This window comes from Geotrypetes seraphini, chromosome 13 (genome assembly GCF_902459505.1).
Source record: "Geotrypetes seraphini chromosome 13, aGeoSer1.1, whole genome shotgun sequence".
Taxonomy (NCBI): Eukaryota; Metazoa; Chordata; class Amphibia; order Gymnophiona; family Dermophiidae; genus Geotrypetes; species Geotrypetes seraphini.
Window position 1 is genome coordinate 49,188,773 of NC_047096.1, and position 21,175 is coordinate 49,209,947.

At 45.1% G+C, this 21,175-nt stretch overlaps 1 protein-coding gene across 9 annotated transcripts in view; it reads left to right on the plus strand.

Moving 5' to 3' along the window:
• The window catches only part of ARHGAP32 (Rho GTPase activating protein 32), a 786,874-nt gene that overhangs the window by 682,390 nt on the left and 83,309 nt on the right, over positions 1-21,175 (plus strand). For all 9 annotated transcript variants that reach the window (XM_033918046.1, XM_033918043.1, XM_033918048.1 and 6 more), the window contains one exon: positions 8,535-8,684. In XM_033918046.1, the coding sequence (XP_033773937.1) occupies positions 8,535-8,684 (150 nt within the window). The remainder of the gene's footprint in view (positions 1-8,534; positions 8,685-21,175) is intronic.

The window sequence follows — 21,175 nt, forward strand, 5'->3', positions numbered from 1 at the left end:
GTCGTCCGGTATCTGTCCAGTTCTGATTGTCAGGTTTGCAAGTTTTTGCAATAACTCTCCGATTTCAACCTTCATTTCCTTTAAGACTCTCGGGTGAATTCCATCCGGTCCAGGAGATTTGTCACTTTTAAGTTTGTCGATCTGATAGTATATCTGGTCTAAGTCCACTTCAACTGTGGTGAGGCTGTCTTCTATTTCTCCTGCAAACACTTTCTCCGCTTCAGGTATTGTTGAGGTGTCCTCCTTCGTAAAGACGGACGCAAAGAAGGAATTTAGTTTGTCTGCGATTTGTTTATCTTCCTTGATGTACCCTTTTCTTCCCTGGTCGTCCAGGGGTCCCACTGCCTCTTTTGCAGGTTTTTTCTCTTTCACGTATCTAAAGAAGGGCTTGAAGTTTTTGGCCTCCTGTGCTATTTTTTCCTCATATTCCTGTTTGGCATCCCTCACCGCCTTGTGACATTTCTTCTGATCATCTTTATGTTTGTTCCAGGCTTCGGTTGTCTTTATGCATTTCCATTTTTTGAAAGAGTCCTTCTTTTCTTTTATGGCTTCCTTCACCTGTATGGTAAGCCATGCCGGTTCTCTTTTGCTCTTTGTTCTCCGATCTTTGGAAATCCTCGGAATGTAGAGATCTTGTGCTTCTGTGATAGTATTTTTCAGTAGGGACCATGCTTGATCTACTGTTTCAAGTTTGTCCACCATCTTCTCGAGTCGTTTTTCTACCATGGCTCTCATGCGATCGTATTTACCCTTTTTAAAGTTTAAGGTGGTGGTTAAGGTTTTGGCATGTTTCCCTTTCCCGATGTCAAGTTTAAAGTTGATTACATTGTGATCACTCGTTCCCAGTGGAACCATGACTTCCACTTCTGTTATCGGTCCCGTGAGGCCATTTAGGACCAAGTCCAAGGTGGCGTTGCCTCTTGTCGGCTCTTTTACCATTTGTTCCAGGAAGCAATCTCCTAGCACCTTCAGGAACTTGGCCTCTTTGCCGCAGTATGAAAATATCAGACCTTGTACCAGTAAACTCAAAATAATCTTCATGAAAATAAGATCTAAACCCTAATGTGTTGGGAAAGACTGTGACGGCGAGGGGTCGCTGCTTCCTTCAGATGCCTCTTTGGGGTAGGAGATCTCCACTCTTCCCTGACACTGGTCAAGGCATCGGGCCCTGCCCTTAAATGTTGAGCGGGGTCTACTTCGGCGTTATCCTGTTCCAGTGCTGATGCTGAGGTGTTGTTGGAAAAGGGCCTGTGGTCAACGTTATGCCTTGCCATGAGGACCCTGACCCTGGACGCTTGCAAGGAGTAGAACTGGTCATGGCCCTATTTGCCCTGGAGAAATTTTTTTTTTTTTTTCTCACTGACTGAAACTATATTTTATTTCAACTTTTTTATGACTTCATTCTAATTTGGTAAGTTATACTGCACCATTGTGTTACTCTCTTCATGTGTAAATTTGACTTGTAACTGTACCTACATTGTACAGTGTATTTCAAATATTATATAACATATTACCCCTTTCCTTTCAGGCATTTACTCTTGTGCCTTTTTTGGTGCAGGCGGTGATCTGAGATGCTTCCCTCCTGTTTTATTTATACTTTGTATCATTCACTTCATAGGCAAATCAATTGTAATCCCTATTTGGGACAGAAAGGGAATCCTATGTGCCTTAATACTACATACAAGTGGTTTTAATAATTTTCGATGTTAATATTTTTCTTCTTTGTTGTTGTATCTATTTTCTGTAACTGCATTGAACCGAAAGACATATTGCAGTATATAAATAAAGTATTAAGTTATGTTAAGGGGGTTGTAAAGGATGGCCAGGAATCACACTTGCCAATTACCTTCAACCTTATTGCGCTAGTAGATTTACAAGAAATTACATTACTTCAGAGATTTCTATTCCGCCATTACCTTGCAGTTCAAGGCGGATTACTGGTCAAACACATGAAATGCTCCAGCCCAGAACCTGGTTCGGATTCAGTGCTTCATCTGAACAGATGAGGCAAGACTTAGCAAAGTCAGAACTTCTCATCCCTGCACTCCGTCTCCTCTCAATCACAAAGCATTACTGTTATGTTTTTTTTCCCCCTATACTGTTCAGTATTGGTGTATGGAGGAATGTGAATAAATAAAGGGATTTTGATGAGAAAGAAGTATCAATCAGTATCTGGAGGGAAAAAGAAGAGGGTAATACAAGGTGAAGGGAATAAAAGGTGGACATGTGGGTGGTGAAGAAGAAAGAAATGGGAGAGAGTAAGAAGTGTAGAAATGAAGATTATTATGAGGGGGAGAGAGACAGTGGCGTACCAAGGGGGGGCGGGAGGGGCGGTCCGCCCCGGGTGCCAGCCCTGAAGGGGTGCTCCCGGCCTTGCCGTTCAGTCCCCCCACACCCCCGAAGGACCGCTCGCCCCACTGACCTTCCTGCACCACCTGTGAAGCAGCAAGCAGCAGGATCGCGAGGTCAGCTATCCCTGAGCTGCTTGGGCGCTGCTTCCTGCGCCACGGTCCCGCCCCTCCTCTGACATCAGTGTTTTTTATAATGGGAACAAAAATGGAAGAGAATTAATGTGTGTGGGATGAGGGGTAAGTAATTTCTTCAGCTAAATAATTCAATCCACTTCAAACAGACATGGGAGAACTCACGCACCATTCACACACCCTCCAACCAAAAACGTCAAAAGAAAAAAACTGTTCGACTACCTCCTAGCCATTCGAGCTGCAACACTCGACCCCCAACCCTACAACCAATTGACATCGACCACATACTGCAAAACCTTCAAAAAGAAATAAAAACCCTTCTATTCAAAAAACACATAAAACCGAACTAACACAATCAGAACTGTCCCAAGCATCACCTGCAACTACTCCATATGTACTTCTGATGTCATGACAATTCAGACATAATTTATGTTATGTTTGGAATATAAGAAAATTTTCACTGCCTGTTTCTATTCTGACCATTTATTCCGTTTCATGGTCATTACAAAAAATATTTTTTTACATGGGGGGGGGGTGTCAAAAAATGATGGGCCCCGGGTGCCACATACCCTAGGTACGCCACTGGAGAGAGATATACTGTATAGGTGGAATAAGGGGTAAGAAATGGTCAAGAGGTATGGAAGATATAAGAGGAGGAGATTTAGGGAGGAGGAGAAAAGTGGAGCTGGAAGGGTGGAAAAGGCAAATAGGAAAGAATGGGAGTGAAACAAGAAAGAAGGTGGACAGGTAAGAAAGGGTAATGGAGAGGTGAGGAAGGAAGGATGGTTTGTAGTGACAGGTTAGGATTCAAAAATCTTATTAGTGACTCAGCAAGCCAAGCTGGGTTCTGAAGAGGGAGGAATTGGAGAGATAGGCTGGAGCAGAGAGGGGGGGAAGAAAAAGAGGTTGAGGAAATAAAAGGAAGACAGGGAAATGAGAAACAACGGATGAGAAGGAAAAGGGAAAATTGAGATGAAAGCGATGAGAAAATAAGGCAATAAACGAGGAGGTTAAAATGGAATCATTTTTAAAGTTATGGTTAAAACAGTGATTTTATTTTCTGTATTAATTAAATTAGCCTAGTAGACACATTTGGCTTTTATAGCTAAGCTAGATTTCATAGCTTGGCTGTCTGTCAATTTGGGGGGTTGGCCCACTTTAAAATTTATTGAGGCTGTATGTAGGGCATTTGGTCAGCCAAGCTTGAAAAACTAGAGTAGCTTAGGCACTCTCCTGATTTCTTGCTTAGCAGGTTGCTTAGGTGTGTGTGGGATCTGGGAAGTTTTATAGCACTAGGCTTGGATAGGGGATTGTGTCATGCAATTTTATGATGACTGTTTTCATGGTAGATTTATTAATAATGCTCTAATGTGGCACACCCTGTGACACTCCTATATGAATTTGAAGAGAATATATATATATATATATATATATATATATATAGTTTTTTGGTATACCTCATCCCTCAAATTCTATAAAGTGTACCTAATGCTAGGTAGTTAAAAGCAGCAGTTAGGATCTGCGTACCGATAGCCTGGATTTGGTGCCTATGCCCTGAAGCAGTGGTTACCGGCTACGAAACGATCGTTGGCCTGGCCTGTTTGTGTTCAGTGGTTTTTACCGTTAATCATTTTCGTCTATTTTTTTGCTCCCACCTGCTATCTTTAAACTTGTGCGAAAGTTTTTTGCCTATGATGCTTGGGTAGAAGAGTGTGGGTACACCTGTCTGAGGCTTTTCTTTCGCTTTAGTAATAAGCTAGTTTTCTTGGCTTGTGTGGTGCTTTTGTCTTGGAGTGATATTTTGGGATTTTTGTATTACACTTCCCTCCATTCCTCCCTGTATTTTTGTAATGCTAGGTGCCTACATACTACTACTAATCATTTCTCTCGTGCTAGATATACACAGCGCTGTACATTAACATGTAAGAGACCATCCCTGCTCATTAGAGCTTACAATCTAATTAAAACAAACAGGAAAAAATAGGAGATAGCTTCAGATCTGTGAGAAATTCCCTATCATACAGGAGGTATATACTGTTTCATTTACATCTTTAGGGGGGGAGTCAGTGACCACGGGGGGAGTGTAGGGGAGCATGCCTTATCTAAATTGAGTAATAGGCTAAATCGGTAGTCCATAGTATGTTTTTTTATGTGACAAATTTTAATGTACAGTGGTGCCTCGCATAACGGACGCCTCGCACAGCGAACGCTGCGCACAACGAACTTTATGTCTTGATTCGTACAACGAACTTCGTTTCACACAACGAAGTCGCCCGAGCTGCATCCTTCCGCGCAGGCACTGCGCTTAACTGCCCTCTCTCCGCCTGGCTCCCTCTTGCCCCCCCCCCCCCCGACTCCCCGACACGATCGGGGCAAGAGGGAGCCCAAGCCCTCTTGCCCCCCCGACTCCCCGACACGATCGGGGCAAGAGGGAGCCCAAGCCCTCTTGCCCCCCCCGACTCCCCGACACGATCGGGGCAAGAGGGAGCCCAAGCCCTCTTGCCCCCCCGACTCCCCGACACGATCGGGGCAAGAGGGAGCTCAAGCCCTCTTGCCCCCCCCGACTCCCCGACACGATCGGGGCAAGAGGGAGCCCAAGCCCTCTTGCCCCCCCGACTCCCCGACACGATCGGGCCAGGAGGGAGCCCAAGTCCTCCTGGCCACGGCGACCCCCTAACCCCACCCTGCACTACATTACGGGCAGGAGGGATCCCAGGCCCTCCTGCCCTCGACGCAAACCCCCCCTCCCCCCAACGACCGCCCCCCCAAGAACCTCCGACCGCCCCCCAGCCGACCCGCGACCCCCCTGGCCGACCCCCACGACACCCCCAACCCCCTTCCCCGTACCTTTCTGTAGTTGGCCGGACAGACGGGAGCCAAACCCGCCTGTCCGGCAGGCAGCGAACGACGGAATGAGGCCGGATGGGCCCATCCGTCCCAAAGCTCCGCCTGCTGGTGGGGCCTAAGGCGCCTGGGCCAATCAGAATAGGCCCGGGAGCCTTAGGTCCCTCCTGGGGGCGGGGCCTGAGGCACATGGGCCCAACCCGACCATGTGCCTCAGGCCCTGCCCCCAGGAGGGACCTAAGGCTCCGGGCCTATTCTGATTGGCCCAGGCGCCTTAGGCCCCACCAGTAGGCGGAGCTTTGGGACGGATGGGCCAATCCGGCCTCATTCCGTCGTTCGCTGCCTGCCGGACAGGCGGGGCTGGCTCCCGTCTGTCCGGCCAACTACAGAAAGGTACGGGGAAGGGGGTTGGGGGTGTCGTGGGGGTCGGCCAGGGGGGTCGCGGGTCGGCTGGGGGGGCGATCGGAGGTTCTTGGGGGGGGCGGTCGTTGGGGGGAGGGGGGGGTTTGCGTCGAGGGCAGGAGGGCCTGGGATCCCTCCTGCCCGTAATGTAGTGCAGGGTGGGGTTAGGGGGTCGCCGTGGCCAGGAGGACTTGGGCTCCCTCCTGGCCCGATATTGTCGGGGAGTTGGGGAATCGGCGGGGCAAGAGGGCTTGGGCTCCCTCTTGCCCCGATCGTGTCGGGGAGTCGGGGGGGCAAGAGGGCTTGGGCTCCCTCTTGCCCCGATCGTGTCGGGGAGTCGGGGGGCAAGAGGGCTTGGGCTCCCTCTTGCCCCGATCGTGTCGGGGAGTCGGGGGGGCAAGAGGGCTTGAGCTCCCTCTTGCCCCGATCGTGTCGGGGGTGCCAAGGACCACACGGAGTCACCCACCGTACCACCCGATTCGGGTAAGCGCAGGTATCGGTGGGTGGCTTATTTGCGGGGGGGTGCCTTATTTTACATTTTTTTCTAAAAAGGGGGGGCTGTCTTATTTGATGGCCCTGCCTTATCATCGGGGAAACACGGTAGAAAAAAAAAAAATGAACAGTTAAGTCCCAGTTTTTGCCGCTGAGACTCTGCCCTCTCACTGTAAAATTAGACTCTACTTAGTCTGTCTTTAAATTTAAAAAATGTGTGTTGTTTTAAAAAACAATTATGTTTTTAGATGTATCTAAATAAAAATAATAACCAAAAATTTATCTTTTTTTATGTCATCTTAGCATATTTTATGCTGCAGAACGAATTATTTTTTTTTACATGTATTCCTATGGGAAAACGCGTTTCACATAACGAACGTTTCACATAACAAACTTGCTCCTGGAACCAATTAAGTTCGTTGTGTGAGGCACCACTGTACATCGCTTTGAATTTATTACAGAAGCGTTTTATCAAATTTTAATAAAAACTTGGAACTCTTAATTGGCACAAAGGTTAGTTAATTGAAAGTTAGGCGCCTAGTGCAAAGGCGCTGATTGTGCAGGGGCTGATTGTGGACATATTTTTGTGTTAGGCTCCTGGTTTTGAGTTAAGGAGCCATTAGAAGCCTAATTTAGGCACAGGCATTTATGCAAAGAAAACCCTGGCGTAAATAGGGTGCGCCTAAAAGTTAGAACACTTAGCACCGCCTAAGCACACTTAGGCAGTAATAAGCATGATTCTATAATGGGCACCTAATTTTTATAGAATTGCGCTTAGCGCCGCACTAGTTGATGCTGATTTTTTTATAGGAGACATGTATAGAATCAGGCCCTATAGGCATAAATTTGTATTGACATGCTTTGTTAGCATTCCAAAGAGGCAGCATAGATGTCAATGTGCCTTTATGGCATAAGCACCCAGAACTAAAATAGGCACCCTCTTGGGCTTCCACTTAGGAACCCTTTTATAAAACTATCCCCCCATACGTCTGCTTGTAAAGCATAAACCACACCCTTGTTTCTCGCCATATGGTTTCAGTTTGCTTGACTGTGGAAAAGAAAGCAGCCTTATGAATAAATTGCTCAGGGATAGCATGGCAACATATGTCTTGTTGGGGCTGATATTCAAAACAATTTAAGCGGGCTACAGTAGCTTTGGCCTGTTTAAATAGCCTTTTGCCAGCCAAATTCAGCAGCACTAAGCTGGGCAGTGCCAATGAATATCAGCTCTGACCAGCTCTCCAAAAAGTAGGTCTTCAGGGGCAAGCTAGTGGGAGGAGCCAGGGCTTAGCAGGCCCCAGCGATATTCAGCCAAGGCCTGCATAAGCTAAGCGGGTGAATTTAGAATCTTTTTTCTAAACAAAAATAAAAGAGCTCCCCTCTCCCCCTCTTCTCTGCCAGAGGCAACCCCACCCCTTGGAAGGTCCCGCACCCATTTACCAGGGTTTAGTAGGTCTTCTTGTCCTACTTCTGTACCTTATGGTTCAGGGGTGGTGGTTGGAGCAAGTTCACAGTTTCTTTGCACCTGTCCCTTGAGGTAGCAGCCATTTTGTGCAGCCATCACAAGGGGCAGGAGTGAGGTGATTGTACTCCTGCCCCAACTAATCCCCCGCTGGATCACCAGGCTCAACAGTAGGCCTTCGGGTGTGTTGCTGCAGACAGAGGGAGGGGGAAAGAGGGGGCATGGTGGTGTGGGATATGGTGGGGAAAAGAAGGGGCTAGTGAGGACCTTTTTCTTAAAAATTTTAAAAAGATACACAGGCCCAATATACTACTGGGACCACATAACTCTTATACAGCCCCAGCTGGATATTGCCCAGGCTCGCATAAGCTCCAGGAGGCCAGGCCATCTGGAATTATCTCCAGTGTTTAGTGCCATTGACTGGACATGGCCCAGCATTGAATATCAGTGGATAATTTAGCTGATGATGATCAACGTTTAAAAAAATTGCTCACCACCGCCGACTGAATATCAGGGAGACCATGTGATATGATCAGATCTAATGAATTATAAAAGATGGGAGGTTTGAATGGAGCTTTCCTTCACAGTGCACTTTCAACCACAGAGAGATGATCTGCCCACATTGAAGGCCAATGGAACCTCTTTTGTCTTAATTTTCAAGCCTATTCTTTCACTCTAGAATCTAAATAATAGACCACCTCCTTGAAAACGAGAGTTTATGCTCTTTTAAATCCCATCAAAAGACAAACATTAATTGTTGCTGAATGGGAGTTCAGAGATCTCATAAGCTAAATATACAGGCCTTGTTATTGTGCAGCTAGAATAATGATGTATCTTCTTTTTTTATGCAGTGTCCAAAAAGCACGGTAAGCTCATTACCTTCCTGAGAACATTCATGAAGTCTCGCCCAACAAAGCAAAAATTGAAGCAGCGTGGGATTCTGAAAGAAAGGGTGTTTGGGTGTGACCTTGGAGAACATCTGCTCAATTCCGGCCATGATGGTAAGAAATGCAAGTTTCTTAATGCACTATTGATTGAAAGATGATAAACACTGAATGGATTCAGATCTAATGACTGCATTTACCGTATATATTCAAATATAAACTGACCCGAATATAAACTGGGTTAATATTTTTCCCCCCAAAAGGAGGAAAAAAAGGTTGATTTGAATATAAACCAGGGGGTTTATATTCAAGTGCCTTGACTTGAACCCAGCCCTCCTTTCCTTCCTTCCCTTCCTACCCATCCCCTGATGCCCACTACAGGCCTGCCTGAAGCCCTGGTGGTCCAGTGATGAGCCTGGACAGGAGTGATCCTTCCTGCTTCCTCTCCCGACCGACTCTAAACCACCCTGCTTCCACATCTCCGACCCTGTAATCCTTACCTTTATAGTCCTAGTGGTCTAGCGGTGAAGCGGGGCAGGAGCAATCTTCCTATGCTCCTGCCTCTTGAGAGCCGCACTCAAAAATACCTGCTGCAAGTTCCTGTGGTCGTGCAAGACTGCAGTGGTAAGTTGCGGCAGGCATTTTTCATTGTGGCTCTCACGGGGCAAGAGCATAGGAAGATCACTCCTGCTCCATTTCACTGCTAGACCACCAGGGCTGTACAGGTAAGGTCTACAGGGGTCAGGGAGGCAGAAGGGAGGTGGGGTGGTTTAGAGTTGGCTGGAACAGGACATAGGAAGGATTGCTCCTGTCCTGGCTCACTGCTGGACCACCAGAGCTTCAGGCAGGCCCACTGGAGGCCTGCAAACAGGTCCGAGCAGGGGTGGAGGGGAGCACAGACCAAAGGACTCAAATATAAACCCCATTTTGGGGGTCATTTTTTTGGTCCCAAAATCTCGGTTTATATTTGAATATATGTGGTATATATAGTGAATTTGTCAGAGAAAAAGACATGACTACAAATACCAGAAGAGTACCATTCAATCTCTTTAAAAAAATATTCCTAAAGTAATACCTACAAGCCAGCTAAATAATAATCCTGGAAGCTGCCTTGTATAAGAAGTTTGCAAAATCTGTAGGCTTTTGAAGGTTGAGAGAAGTAGTAAATACGTACAATATAAGAAAAGGAGATGTGCAGAAAGGTTGCAGTATATGAAAGGAAGTCACCACACCCAGTTCTTAGAATTGGGCATTCTAAACCAGAAAGGATATGTTCTGAGATCTACCCATCTGGAATTATGGTATATGGGTCTGCTGTGACTGGTGGTGGTGGTACTGCAGATGTGGCTTTTCTAAGATCGCCACAAAGCTGGAGTAATTCCAAAAGACAGAACGTCCCAGAGCTGTGTAAGTGTCAGGATAACTAGCTTCTGGCTGTATTATTTTTGGCTGCTTGTATTTCAGTTTACATAACATAACTTTATTCTTCTATACCGCCATAATCAAACAATTTCTAGACAGTTTGCACAGAAGAAGGCTTGACAATCAACGAAATACAGTTAATTGAAATACAACAAATTTCCTAAAATATTCAATATAAGAGCATAAGTGGCAGGTCCTTCAAAACTAGCACCTGTATCGAATAAATGCCAATCCTTGTCACTAGGAAGTACAGTGGTACCTCGGTTTACAAGTGCACCGGTTTGCGAGTGTTTTGCAAGACGAGCAAAACATTTGCAAAATCGGTGCCTCGGAAACCGAGCGTGACTCAATTTACAAGCGCCCCCCCCCCCCCCCGCGATTCGGCACCCTCTCCCCCGCGATCCGTTACCCTCCCCCCGCGATCCGGCACCCTCTCTGCCGCGATTGGGCACCCCCCCTGCCGCTATTGGGCACCCTCCGCCGCTTCTTACCATCTTCTGGGCCTGGGCACCGGCAGCAGCATGTCCTGTGAATTGGTGCCAGTGCCTGAAGATCTGCCTCCTCTTCTTGCTGGGCCTTGAGCATCTGCGCATGCTCAAGGCCTGTGAGTTCACGTTCTTTCCGACGTGAATTCGCAGGCCTTGAGCATGCGCAGATGCTCAAGGTCCAGCAAGAAGAGGAGGCAGATCTTCAGGCACCGGCACCAACGCACAGGACATGCCGGTGCCGGTGCCCAGGCCCTGATAACGGTAAGAAGCGGCGGGGGGTGCCCAATGGTGGCGGGGGGGGGGGAAATTGCGGGGGGGGGGGCGCATCGCAGGGGTGGCCTTCGGGGGGAGCAATGCCGGTTCTCGTGGAGGGGAGGAATGTATCAAAGCGAGTTTCCATTATTTCCTATGGGGAAACTCGCTTTGATAAATGGATTACGAGCATGCTCCTAGAACGGACTATGCTCGTAATCCAAGGTACCACTGTATCTTGTAGATGCCAAAGAAGAGATCCCTTTCTTGCACTTTCCTCCTTGGGATGAGCAGTGGTATTCTACATGGCTAGAAATTATTTATGAATTTCTACTCCAGAAATTTGTCCAAACTCCTTTTAAATCCAACTGAGGTAGATTTTTTTTTTTTACCACCTCCTCTATTAGCAAGTTCCCACAGTTTGGTTGTTTGTTGAGTGAAAAAGGAAAATCTGTTCTCTGCTTGTTTTAAATCTGATACCTGTTAGTTTCATAATGTATCCTTTAGCTCTGGTAAAGTTTGAAGGAATGCATAACCTTATTTACCTGTTCCACTCTGCCCACCTCTATCATATCCTTTCTATCACCTCGCCTTAAAGCTTAAGATCCCTAATCTGTTCCATCCACTTTCACATTTTTTGTCATGCTTATTTCTATTTTCTTTCTTGTGGCTTTTCAGGGTTGGACCCAAATATATATGAGAGCATGTTGCATGTCAGAGTCTATCCCAGTGTCATGTCTGAGTTAGGGAGGGGAAGAGTTGTTTTCTGAGAAGCCCCACTCATTCTCTTTCACCTTACATTTCTTTTAAGTAATTGATTCTCAACTTCAGCATTTGAGGTTCCCACCTTCGGATTCACCTAGTTCATGGACCAAATACATGCAGACTTATAAGTAATCATTTGTTGACATAGTGGGTGGGGTGGGTGGGAGGTTGATTGTGAAGATTTCAGAAATAGGCTTGCCAGTTGACTTTATCTAGTAAGACACAGGCTAATTCAGGCCTGTATTTATCCTGCTGCATGCATAGGCTTGTAATTCTAATTTTTCCATTAATTCAGGCATTGGATTAACCTGTACCTGTATGCATTTTAGCTATATATACACACAGGATGGGAAAAGGCTTTTTATGTTGCTGATTGCTGTGTATGTGTATCTGTATACATACATATAGTATAGTATAGCATATACAGTATGGACAATGTTCTCGCTAAGCAACCTCAAGCTATGCAGCATTCCTGTCATCGGAGAGGGAGGCAAGGCACACAACATTACTGAATTTTCATTCATGAAGGACAGGCAGATTCGTCATAACTTGCCTATCCCTCCTTGTTTGTCCCTTTTGAAATGCTTATACTGTAACAGAGATATGTTAGAAGACTATATACAGCAATGGTCCCCAACCCTGACCTGGAGGACCACCGGGCCAATCGGGTTTTCAGGGTAGCCCTAATGAATATGCATGGAGCAGATTTGCATGCCTGTCACTTCCATTATATGCAAATCTCTCTCATACATATTCATTAGGGCTAGTATAGAGGCAAGTTGTTCCATCCTATCTTCCCAGCATTCATCAAGCCGAAAAGATGCACATTGTTGTGAGACATGCATTACTGTAGTTGATTAAAAAAGAGAGAACAGTTTTTTCATCTATTACAAGAGAGTAAAGTTCTGTCTAGTACTGGCATATAAAAAAGACCAGTTATAGGTAGAATGAGTAGAAATTTCTGAAAGTGGAGGAAGAGGAACATGTTGTGCTGAGTGAAGTCCCTAATTCTTCTTGGGAATTGTTTCTGGTTATATTCTGCTATTCTTGTAGTTAACTCTTGTAAACACCCCACACCCCAGAACATGATAGAGGCAGCTGCTATATGCAATGACAGGTGCTTTGTTAGAAGAGTTGAGACTTTTTTAATTGTGATTTGTACCATGACACGTCAAGTGGTGAAATTTCATAAGTTTAACCTTGGAGAGAGACTCTTACATCTATGTTATTGTGACATCTTTTTTTTCTTTTTTCTTTTAATATATTACGGCCTACTGAGGCTCCAGGAGAAATATGGCTGCTATAATGCCATTGATCATTAAAAAAGAAAACATTATTCCCCCCTTTTACAAAACCGCGGAAGCAGAACAGAGCATTCAGTGCACCAGCCTGAGCTAAAAACTGCTTTTACAGTTTTGTAAAAGGGGGAGGTGTATAATTATATTTTGTTTATTTATTAAAAAATGTATTATCTGCAGCATACAACAATTCTGCACATGGTACAATATAAATAATAACGATAAAACTGACAAACAGACTCTAAAATTCATAAAAACAAAAAGACTCAAAAATACTCTCTCAAATAACGTGGAGGGGCATAATCAAAAGAAACGTCTAAGTCCATTTTGGGCCTAAGTTGCAAGTCGCCCAAAGTCAGATATGGGAAAAGGTCCATTTTCGAAAAATACATCCAACATTTTTTTTCCCGAAAATCATCTAACCGTACATCCAGCCATCTGATCATTCAGACCACTAAGTCGTCCATCTTTATACCCCATTTTTGACCCAAAATTTGTCAAAGTCAAAAACTTGTACTAAAGCACGCTAATCAATTTTGCACGCACTAAATGCTAAGGCGCCTATAGAATACAATAGGTCCCTTAGCATTTAGCGCGCGCTAAATCGGTTAGCGCGCCTTAGTAAAAGGACCTCTAAGTCTATATCAGGGTCATAGGAGCCAGCTCTGTGGGTACTATGCGTGCTTGAGCACTTCCATTATTGACTAAACTCCCTGAGTGTGTCCAGGGAGGGATAAATTCTGTTGGGTTTAGCATCCCCAATTATTTTGAAAAGTTGGCTCCTATGAACAAGGTACGAAAAAGTAGATGCATCTAATCTAATCTAGATCTTTGACTTACATACCGAGTCATCCCTGATGCACAGGGCTCGTCTCGGTTAATAATAATGCATACTTTTCTTTACAAAACACTAGCGCAAGTGGCAGATGCTTACATTTTAGGTTATGCCTAGATAGCCAAAATGAGCCGGATTCTATATATTTTGCCTTATAAAAATTGGTATCTTCTAGAATGGTGCTTAGTGTGATTCTACAAGGTCACATATATTTTATAGAATCGTGCTAAGTGCCACTGTGCGACGCATAATTTACGCTCAGCTAAAATCAGGCCTAAATGCCTCTGCCTAAGTTATGCGTGCATCGAGTGTATTCTATAACAACGTGTCTGACTTTTAGGAATGCCCCTGATCTGCCCACGGCCATACCCCCTTTTCAAATTCACCCAGTGCAACTGGCACATACTTTTTACAGAATTGCATTTCTAAGTTGTATGTATGATTTTTAATTAATTAGTCACAATTAGCATCAGTTACAAAGTATTAATTGTCAATTATTTTATTGATTTATTTATTTAAAAGATTTCTAACCAATATACAAATAAGTAAATAAACATATCTAAAACATCTTCAATCAAGATCCTAGGTCAATTTCAGGTTTCAGGTTTATATAAAATTAGATATACCGCCTTATCAAATATCAAAACAGTTTTACATAGTATATATATAAAAAAACAAGAAATTATAAAAACATACATTAAAAACCAATTTCAAAATGGTTGATTATGAACATATGAAAGTTAAATGTACTTTTATTGTATCATTATACATTGAATTTGTTGTATTGCCCTGTTGAAGCTTTAAAAATCAATAAAGAATTATAAAAAAAAATACCTACAAAAATCCCCCAATTTCAATACAATAACATTTAGGGCTCCTTGTACTAAGGTGCGCTAGCGTTTTTAGCGCAAGCAGGAAATTACCGCGCACTATATCGCACGCTATGCTTCTACAACTAACGCCAGCTCGATGCTGGCGTTAAGGTCTAGCATGCGTGGCAATGTTGCGCGCGCTATTCTGTGCGTTAAAGCCCTAATGCGGCTTAGTAAAAAGAGCCCTAACAGTCTGACGCACTGACAAACAATGACATACCGACTTGAGAGGCAACTGGGCAGAAGTACAATATTTAAATAAAAAGATGGGAAAAGGGTAAAAACAAGAGGAAGGGAAACACAGGCAAATGATCTAAAATACGAGTCTAATGGCAGGGAACGAACTACCGTTTACGTCTTTAAAAGGACTATCATACATCATATGCATCTTTAAACAGAAAGGCCTTTAAGCTACTTTTAAATTTATCGAGGGATGTAATTTCCCTTATGTGATTTGGTGCTGAATTCCAGATAGTAGGGGTTGTAACTGAAAAAATGCTAGTACGCATGGTGTTAATGTATCATAGTGAAGGGATAGATAGTAAATTTTGATTTGAGGTGCGTAAAGTACGATGGGTGGTGGGAGGGATCAAAAGCCTGTTGATGAATTCTGGTTGGCTGGCAATGTTTGCTTTAAAGGTCAGTAACATTATTTTGTAAGTGATTCTGTGCTCAATGGGGAGCCAGTGAGCTTTGATCAGAAGGGGTGTGACATGATCGTATTTACGTGCTTTTGAAATAATTTTTATAGTGGTGTTCTGGATGATTTGAAGACGTCTTATTTCTTTCTTTGTGATTCCTTTATCTAATGAATTGCTGTAGTCCAAACATGAAATAACTAAAGAATGGATGAGGATATTTAATGACGATTGATCTAGCAATGTGGCGAGGGATCTTATCATACGGAGACAATAAAAACATTTTCTAACTACTGAGCTTATTTGTTCATGAAATGTGAATTTTCCGTCTAAGATAACACCAAGAAGCTTAATGGATGTGACTGTCTGAATAGAAACATATTTTAGAGATATGGGGCAGGGTAGAATAAGGCCTTCCGTAACCGGAAAGATCATAACTTTAGTTTTACTAATATTGAGAGCAAGCATATTTGAGCTTAGCCAGTCACTGATTTGCTCCAATTTCTAATTAATGGATAAGATATCGGTAGTATTGTCAAGATTGACAGGGTGAGTAAGTTGGATATCGTTGTAAGCAAAAATTGCAAACCCAATGGATTGTCCTAATGTGATAAGTGATGCAAGGAAAATATTGAACAGCATAGGGGAAAGAATGGAACCTTGAGGGATCCCAAAATCATTACAGAAAGCATTAGAAGAATTACCGTTAAACAGAACTTTTGAGGAGCGATCTTTAAAATATGATTTAAACCAGTCTAAAACTTGATCAGTGGTCCCTATATCCTGAAGCCCGTGAACAATTGATGGTAGTATTGAAGGCTGACGATAAATCCAATGAAATAAGAGAATGCCTCCACAAACAAAGTTGTTTTCAATAGTTTCTTAAAAATTTGAATATCGGAAAACAACCTCAGCTGGCCTCTTCGATTATTAGATAATAAAGCACCTTCAACTGATATTATAGATGTTCTCATATTAGTGGCGCCAGTGAGGCCAAGTAATTAATTTGAGCGCACACATCAGCTACATCAGGGGTCTCAAAGTCCCTCCTTGAGGGCTGCAATCCAGTCGGGTTTTCAGGATTTCCCCAATGAATATGCATGAGATTTATTTGCATGCACTGCTTTCAATGCATATTCATTGGGGAAATCCTGAAAACCCGACTGGATTGCGGTCCTCAAGGAGGGACTTTGAGATCCCTGAGCGACATGCACCGATGTACGTGCATAATTTTAGGCGCCATTTATAGAATTTAAGGGAATGCACATAAATGAGAGAATACTAAAATGTGTGACCTCTGCCTTTGTGCACATCCACCAGCAAAGCACACTTTTCTGCTAGTGGTATTGTGTAAAAGGTCATTTATGTGCACAAGAGGCTAGAATACCAGTTTATGCACATCTTTGCCACCTAAAACTGGGTAGTTCCATAAATAATTGTTCCCTGTGTGGTTTATTGTAGTTATTGTGGTTAGATTTTAATTTTATATCTTTTATATGACTGGTTACTGTTTGTATTTACCTGCTGTAATGAATTGCTGTAGTGCACACTGAACTCTGTTGGGTTAAGCAGAATGGAAAGGGTGAAATTAAATTGTATTAAACATTTTTTTTCAGTAGCAGGATGCAGCATTGTTTGTGAAACGTCATGCCTGGGAAATCAAGTGAGATGTTTGCAAAAGGAATTCAACTTTGTATTTTGTTTCTAATCTTAAATAGGGTATAGGCATTTGGGAAATGCTTAACTAAGGTGACCATATGTCCTTTTTTCAATGGGACTGTCCCGTTATTGGACTAACCATCCCGTTGTCCCGAGTCACCGCTTTGGGATGCCGAAATATCCCGTTTTCAGGGACAGCGTCCCGAAGCTGTGCGCGGGGACAAGAGGACCGTCGGTCCAGCGCCAAACCCCTGCAGTGTTCTCTGCGCCTGCTTGCCGCCATGTTCTCTGCACCCTAATCCTGCTGCTGCCACTGATGTTCCTTCCCGGGCTGACTCCAGCATTCAAATTGAACCCACGCTCTAGGGCTCTAACGTGTGCATGCCGGCTTCCCTTCGCTTTCCTCCGAAACCAGAAGTTACATCCCGGGGGGGAGGAGAAGAGAAGGGAAGCCGGCACGCACACGTTCGAGCCTCGGAGCAGGAGTTCACTATGGGCAGTGACGGAGGGAAGCCAAGGGAGACACGGAGGGAAACTTACAACTTGCTTCGGGCCTCCCTCACTGCCGGTCCGACTCCTGCCTACTTTCTGTTTCCGCAAAGACAGGACCCGGCAACAAGGAAGGCCCGAAGCAAGGAAGAGCAACAAGTTATAAGCTTCCCTCCGTCGCTGACCTATGGAAGATAGGTCAGTGATGGAGGGAAGCTTGCGACTCTGCCGATGGGAGGGATGGGAAGAGAAATGATGCTGCTGCACCCAAGGAGAGGGGGAATAGAAAAGCTGCTATTGCACCAAAGGGGGGGAGGGGAAATAGAAAAGCTGCTGCTACTGCACCCAAGGGGGGAGGGGGAATAGAAAAGCTGCTGCTGCACCCATTTGGGGAGGGTATAGGGGAAGAGAAGTGCTGCTGCTGCACCCAATTGGGGAGGGGATAGGGCAGGGGTAGGGAACTCCGGTCCTTGAGAGCTGTATTCCAGTCGGGTTTTCAGGATATCCCCAATGAATATGCATGAGATCTATTTGCATGCACTGCTTTCAATGCATATTCATTGGGGAAATCCTGAAAACCCGACTGGAATACGGCTCTCGAGGACCGGAGTTCCCCACCCCTGGGATAGGGGAAGAGAAGTGCTGCTGCTGCACCCCCAATTGGGGAGAGAGGAAAAGGAAGACCAAGGAAGGGAGAGGAGAGGAAAGAGATGCCAAGACCATGGGAGGGAGGGAAAGGAAAGGAGCTACCAAACCATGGAGGTGGGGAGAGATGTCAGGGTATATGGGGGGAGAGGGAGGAGACAGATGCCAGACCAGGAGGAAGGAAGGAAGGAGATATGGGAAGAAGAGATGCCAGATAATTGAGTGGGAGGGGGAGATGGAAGGAGAGGAGAGAGATGGAAAGGAGATAGAGATGACAGACCATGGGGTGGAGTGGGAAGGAAGGAAGGAAAGGAGAAGAGAGAGATGCCAGAGCATAGGGGAGGGGGTGGAGACAAAGGCTGGAAGGCAGTGAGGGGGACATAGGAAGGAGGCACCAAGGACACTAAGGATATAGGAAGGGGCACTAAGGACATAAGAAGGAGGCACTGGGGGCACTAAGGACACAGGAAGGGGTACTAAGGACATAGGAAGGAGGCACTGAGGACATAGGAAGGAAGGAGGGAGGGAATAGAAAGGGACAATTTTGGGTCTGAGTGCAGAAAGAAAGAAAGGATGCGCAGTCAGAAGGAAACGCAACAAGAGACTCATGGAAATTACCAGACAGTAAAGGTAGGAAAAATGATTTTATTTTCAATTTAGTTATCAAAATGTGTCTGTTTTGGGAATTTATATCTGTACTATATTTGTCTATTTTTCTATAGTTACTGAGGTAACATTGCATATTTTAAAGTCATCTGCCTTGACATCTTTGAAAATCCCCCAAATATAAATGATAATTAACATTTTATCTGCATATAGTACGCTTTGTGGTTTTTAAAAATTTTTATGGTTACCATTATGAATTAATAAGATGTTATGTGTACATGAAAAATGAATGGAATAAATTGGGGGTGGAGCTAGAGCGGGGCTAGGGCAGGATTGGGGGCGTGGCTAGGGCGGGGTTGGAGGCGGGACTGAATAATGTCCCGTTTTGATGAAAAAAAATAAATGGTTACGTTATGCTTAACCATACTAAGAAGTTGTTTTGCTTCCTGGCAGGAAGACATTCCAAACTTGAGCTACACTCCTCCGTTATTCGCGGGGGTTAGGGGCAGAGCCATCCCACCAATATGGAAAATTTGCATGTAACTTTTGGGCCGACTCTGACCCACCTCTGCCTCCCTCCTGCATCCCAGAAATTACCTGGTGGGCTAGCAGTGATGCGGGGCAAGAGCGATTTTTCTACACTCCTGCCCTGTGCAGAGCCGTCATCGAAAATGGCTACTGTGAGTTCCCGTGGTCTCACGAGACTACAACAGGAACTCACGGCAGCAATTTTCGATGACGGCTCTACACGGGACAGGAGTATAGGAAGATCTCTCCTGCCCCACATCACCGCTAGACCACCAGGTAAGGTCTATTCACTAGGGGGGGGCAGGTCCAGGCACCAAAAACCGTGAATAGTCAGGTGCCAAAACCGCGAATAAGGAGGCAGGAGTGTACTTAGGTCTTCCTTGCTCACCTTCAATCACTGGTATTTTAAATTTAAGTATCGAAAATCTTGGACCAGTGATTTTTTTCTATTTTTGAAATGGGGGCTCCTTTGAGGTGAGTGGGGCTGCAGTGGGAGAGGCAAGACCATTTAAGGAAAAAGTGGGCATCACCCTGGGTGAGGGCAGCTCTTTTCCAGTGACAAGGTTAGTGTAATAAATCATACTTTTCCCCTTCACCTCAGATCACACACACTGTGCCTCCTTAGCTCCTCCCCCCAATACACTTGCTTAAACCCAATCCAGCCCTTCTCAGTTTGCACTTGTCTGAGGCTCTGACGTTCAAAGTTCTGACTCTACATTATAAAATACCGTTGTTTCAGCAATTTTTCTTCATCAGGTGATGCTCAGCACAATAGCATACAAATTCATATATGCATTGTGCAGAGCAACCCCAGTAAAAGGGAGAGGAGCTGTGTCTGGCGCTTCCTCAGCTCTGATACTCGTCTACTCATTGAAGAAACATGGCCACATTACAGAGGCGAGCCTCCTATCTCCTTCCCCAAGGTCCAGAGGACCTCTGTGCATGTGTGGATGTTAACGCGATGATCTCATGCGCATGCATGCATTTCTATGACATCATCGTGTCGATGTCCACGCATATGCAGAGGGCCTCCAGATGAAGCCCCGAGCTCGGGGACTTCCAAAACCTTGACAAACTGCCAGGTTTTGGAAATCTCTCTAGGCACCTGGGCAGTCCTCTAAAAAGAGGTCTGGTAACCTTAGCCCTATGCCATATTCTCTAGCATGCAGGCCTAAGTTTCATAGCATGCAACTCAAAAGGGGGCATAGTCTTGGGAGGGGAATGGGTTGGTCAGGGGTGTTACCAGAAATTAAGTCTGACACCTCCCAGTTTTCAGCTACTCAGGCTTGCCCTCCACCTACCCAACAGTTTCATTGTCACCCAGTTTGAATCCTTCTTTAAGCTTGATTTTCCTGTTCTTCCTCCACTCCCTCCACCAGCAGCTTCAACCCAAGTATCTCTGACCCCCAGCAAGATTGCTTAGGTGTCACTCCATCCCTCTTTTTTTAGCAACCTTCTATTCCATGAAACACACCTCAACACAATCTCTCTCTCAGCTGCCTTTTCTATGCTCACAGCCATCACTCTTTTCACAGACCCCCAGCATACATAACCCCAACCCCATAGCACCATCTCCAAACCTTACCTGGCACATATACATCCCCACATCATCCCAACATATCTCTCTCTCAACCCCTCAGCACTCATCCCACCATCACTGTCTCAAGCCCCCCTGCACAATCACCCCTATAATTCTCTCTTGTAACTCCCCCAGACTAGGGTTACCATATTTTGAGCCGCAAAATCCTGGATATGTGGTCCTAATCCTCCCTGTTCCGCCTGAAGCCTGCCCCATTCCGCTCCAGCCCTGCCCCCACAAAGCCTCCTCTCTTTTTCCCCGACAAGCTCCAGCCATGTTTGGAGGGCCTGGAGCATGCACGGATGTGTGTGACATCACCCATGCATGCTCAGAGGTCCTCCAGATGCGACTGGAGCTTGTTGGGGCTTTCCAAAACCCGGACAAACTGCTGGGTTTTGGAAAGTCCATCCGGGCTCCTGGACAGTCCTCTAAAAAGAGGCCATGTCTGGGTTTTCCCAGATTTCTGGTAACCCTACCCCAATTCTTCACTCCCTTCCTCTAAGTTCATTCTCTCCCTCTCCACACAATCCTG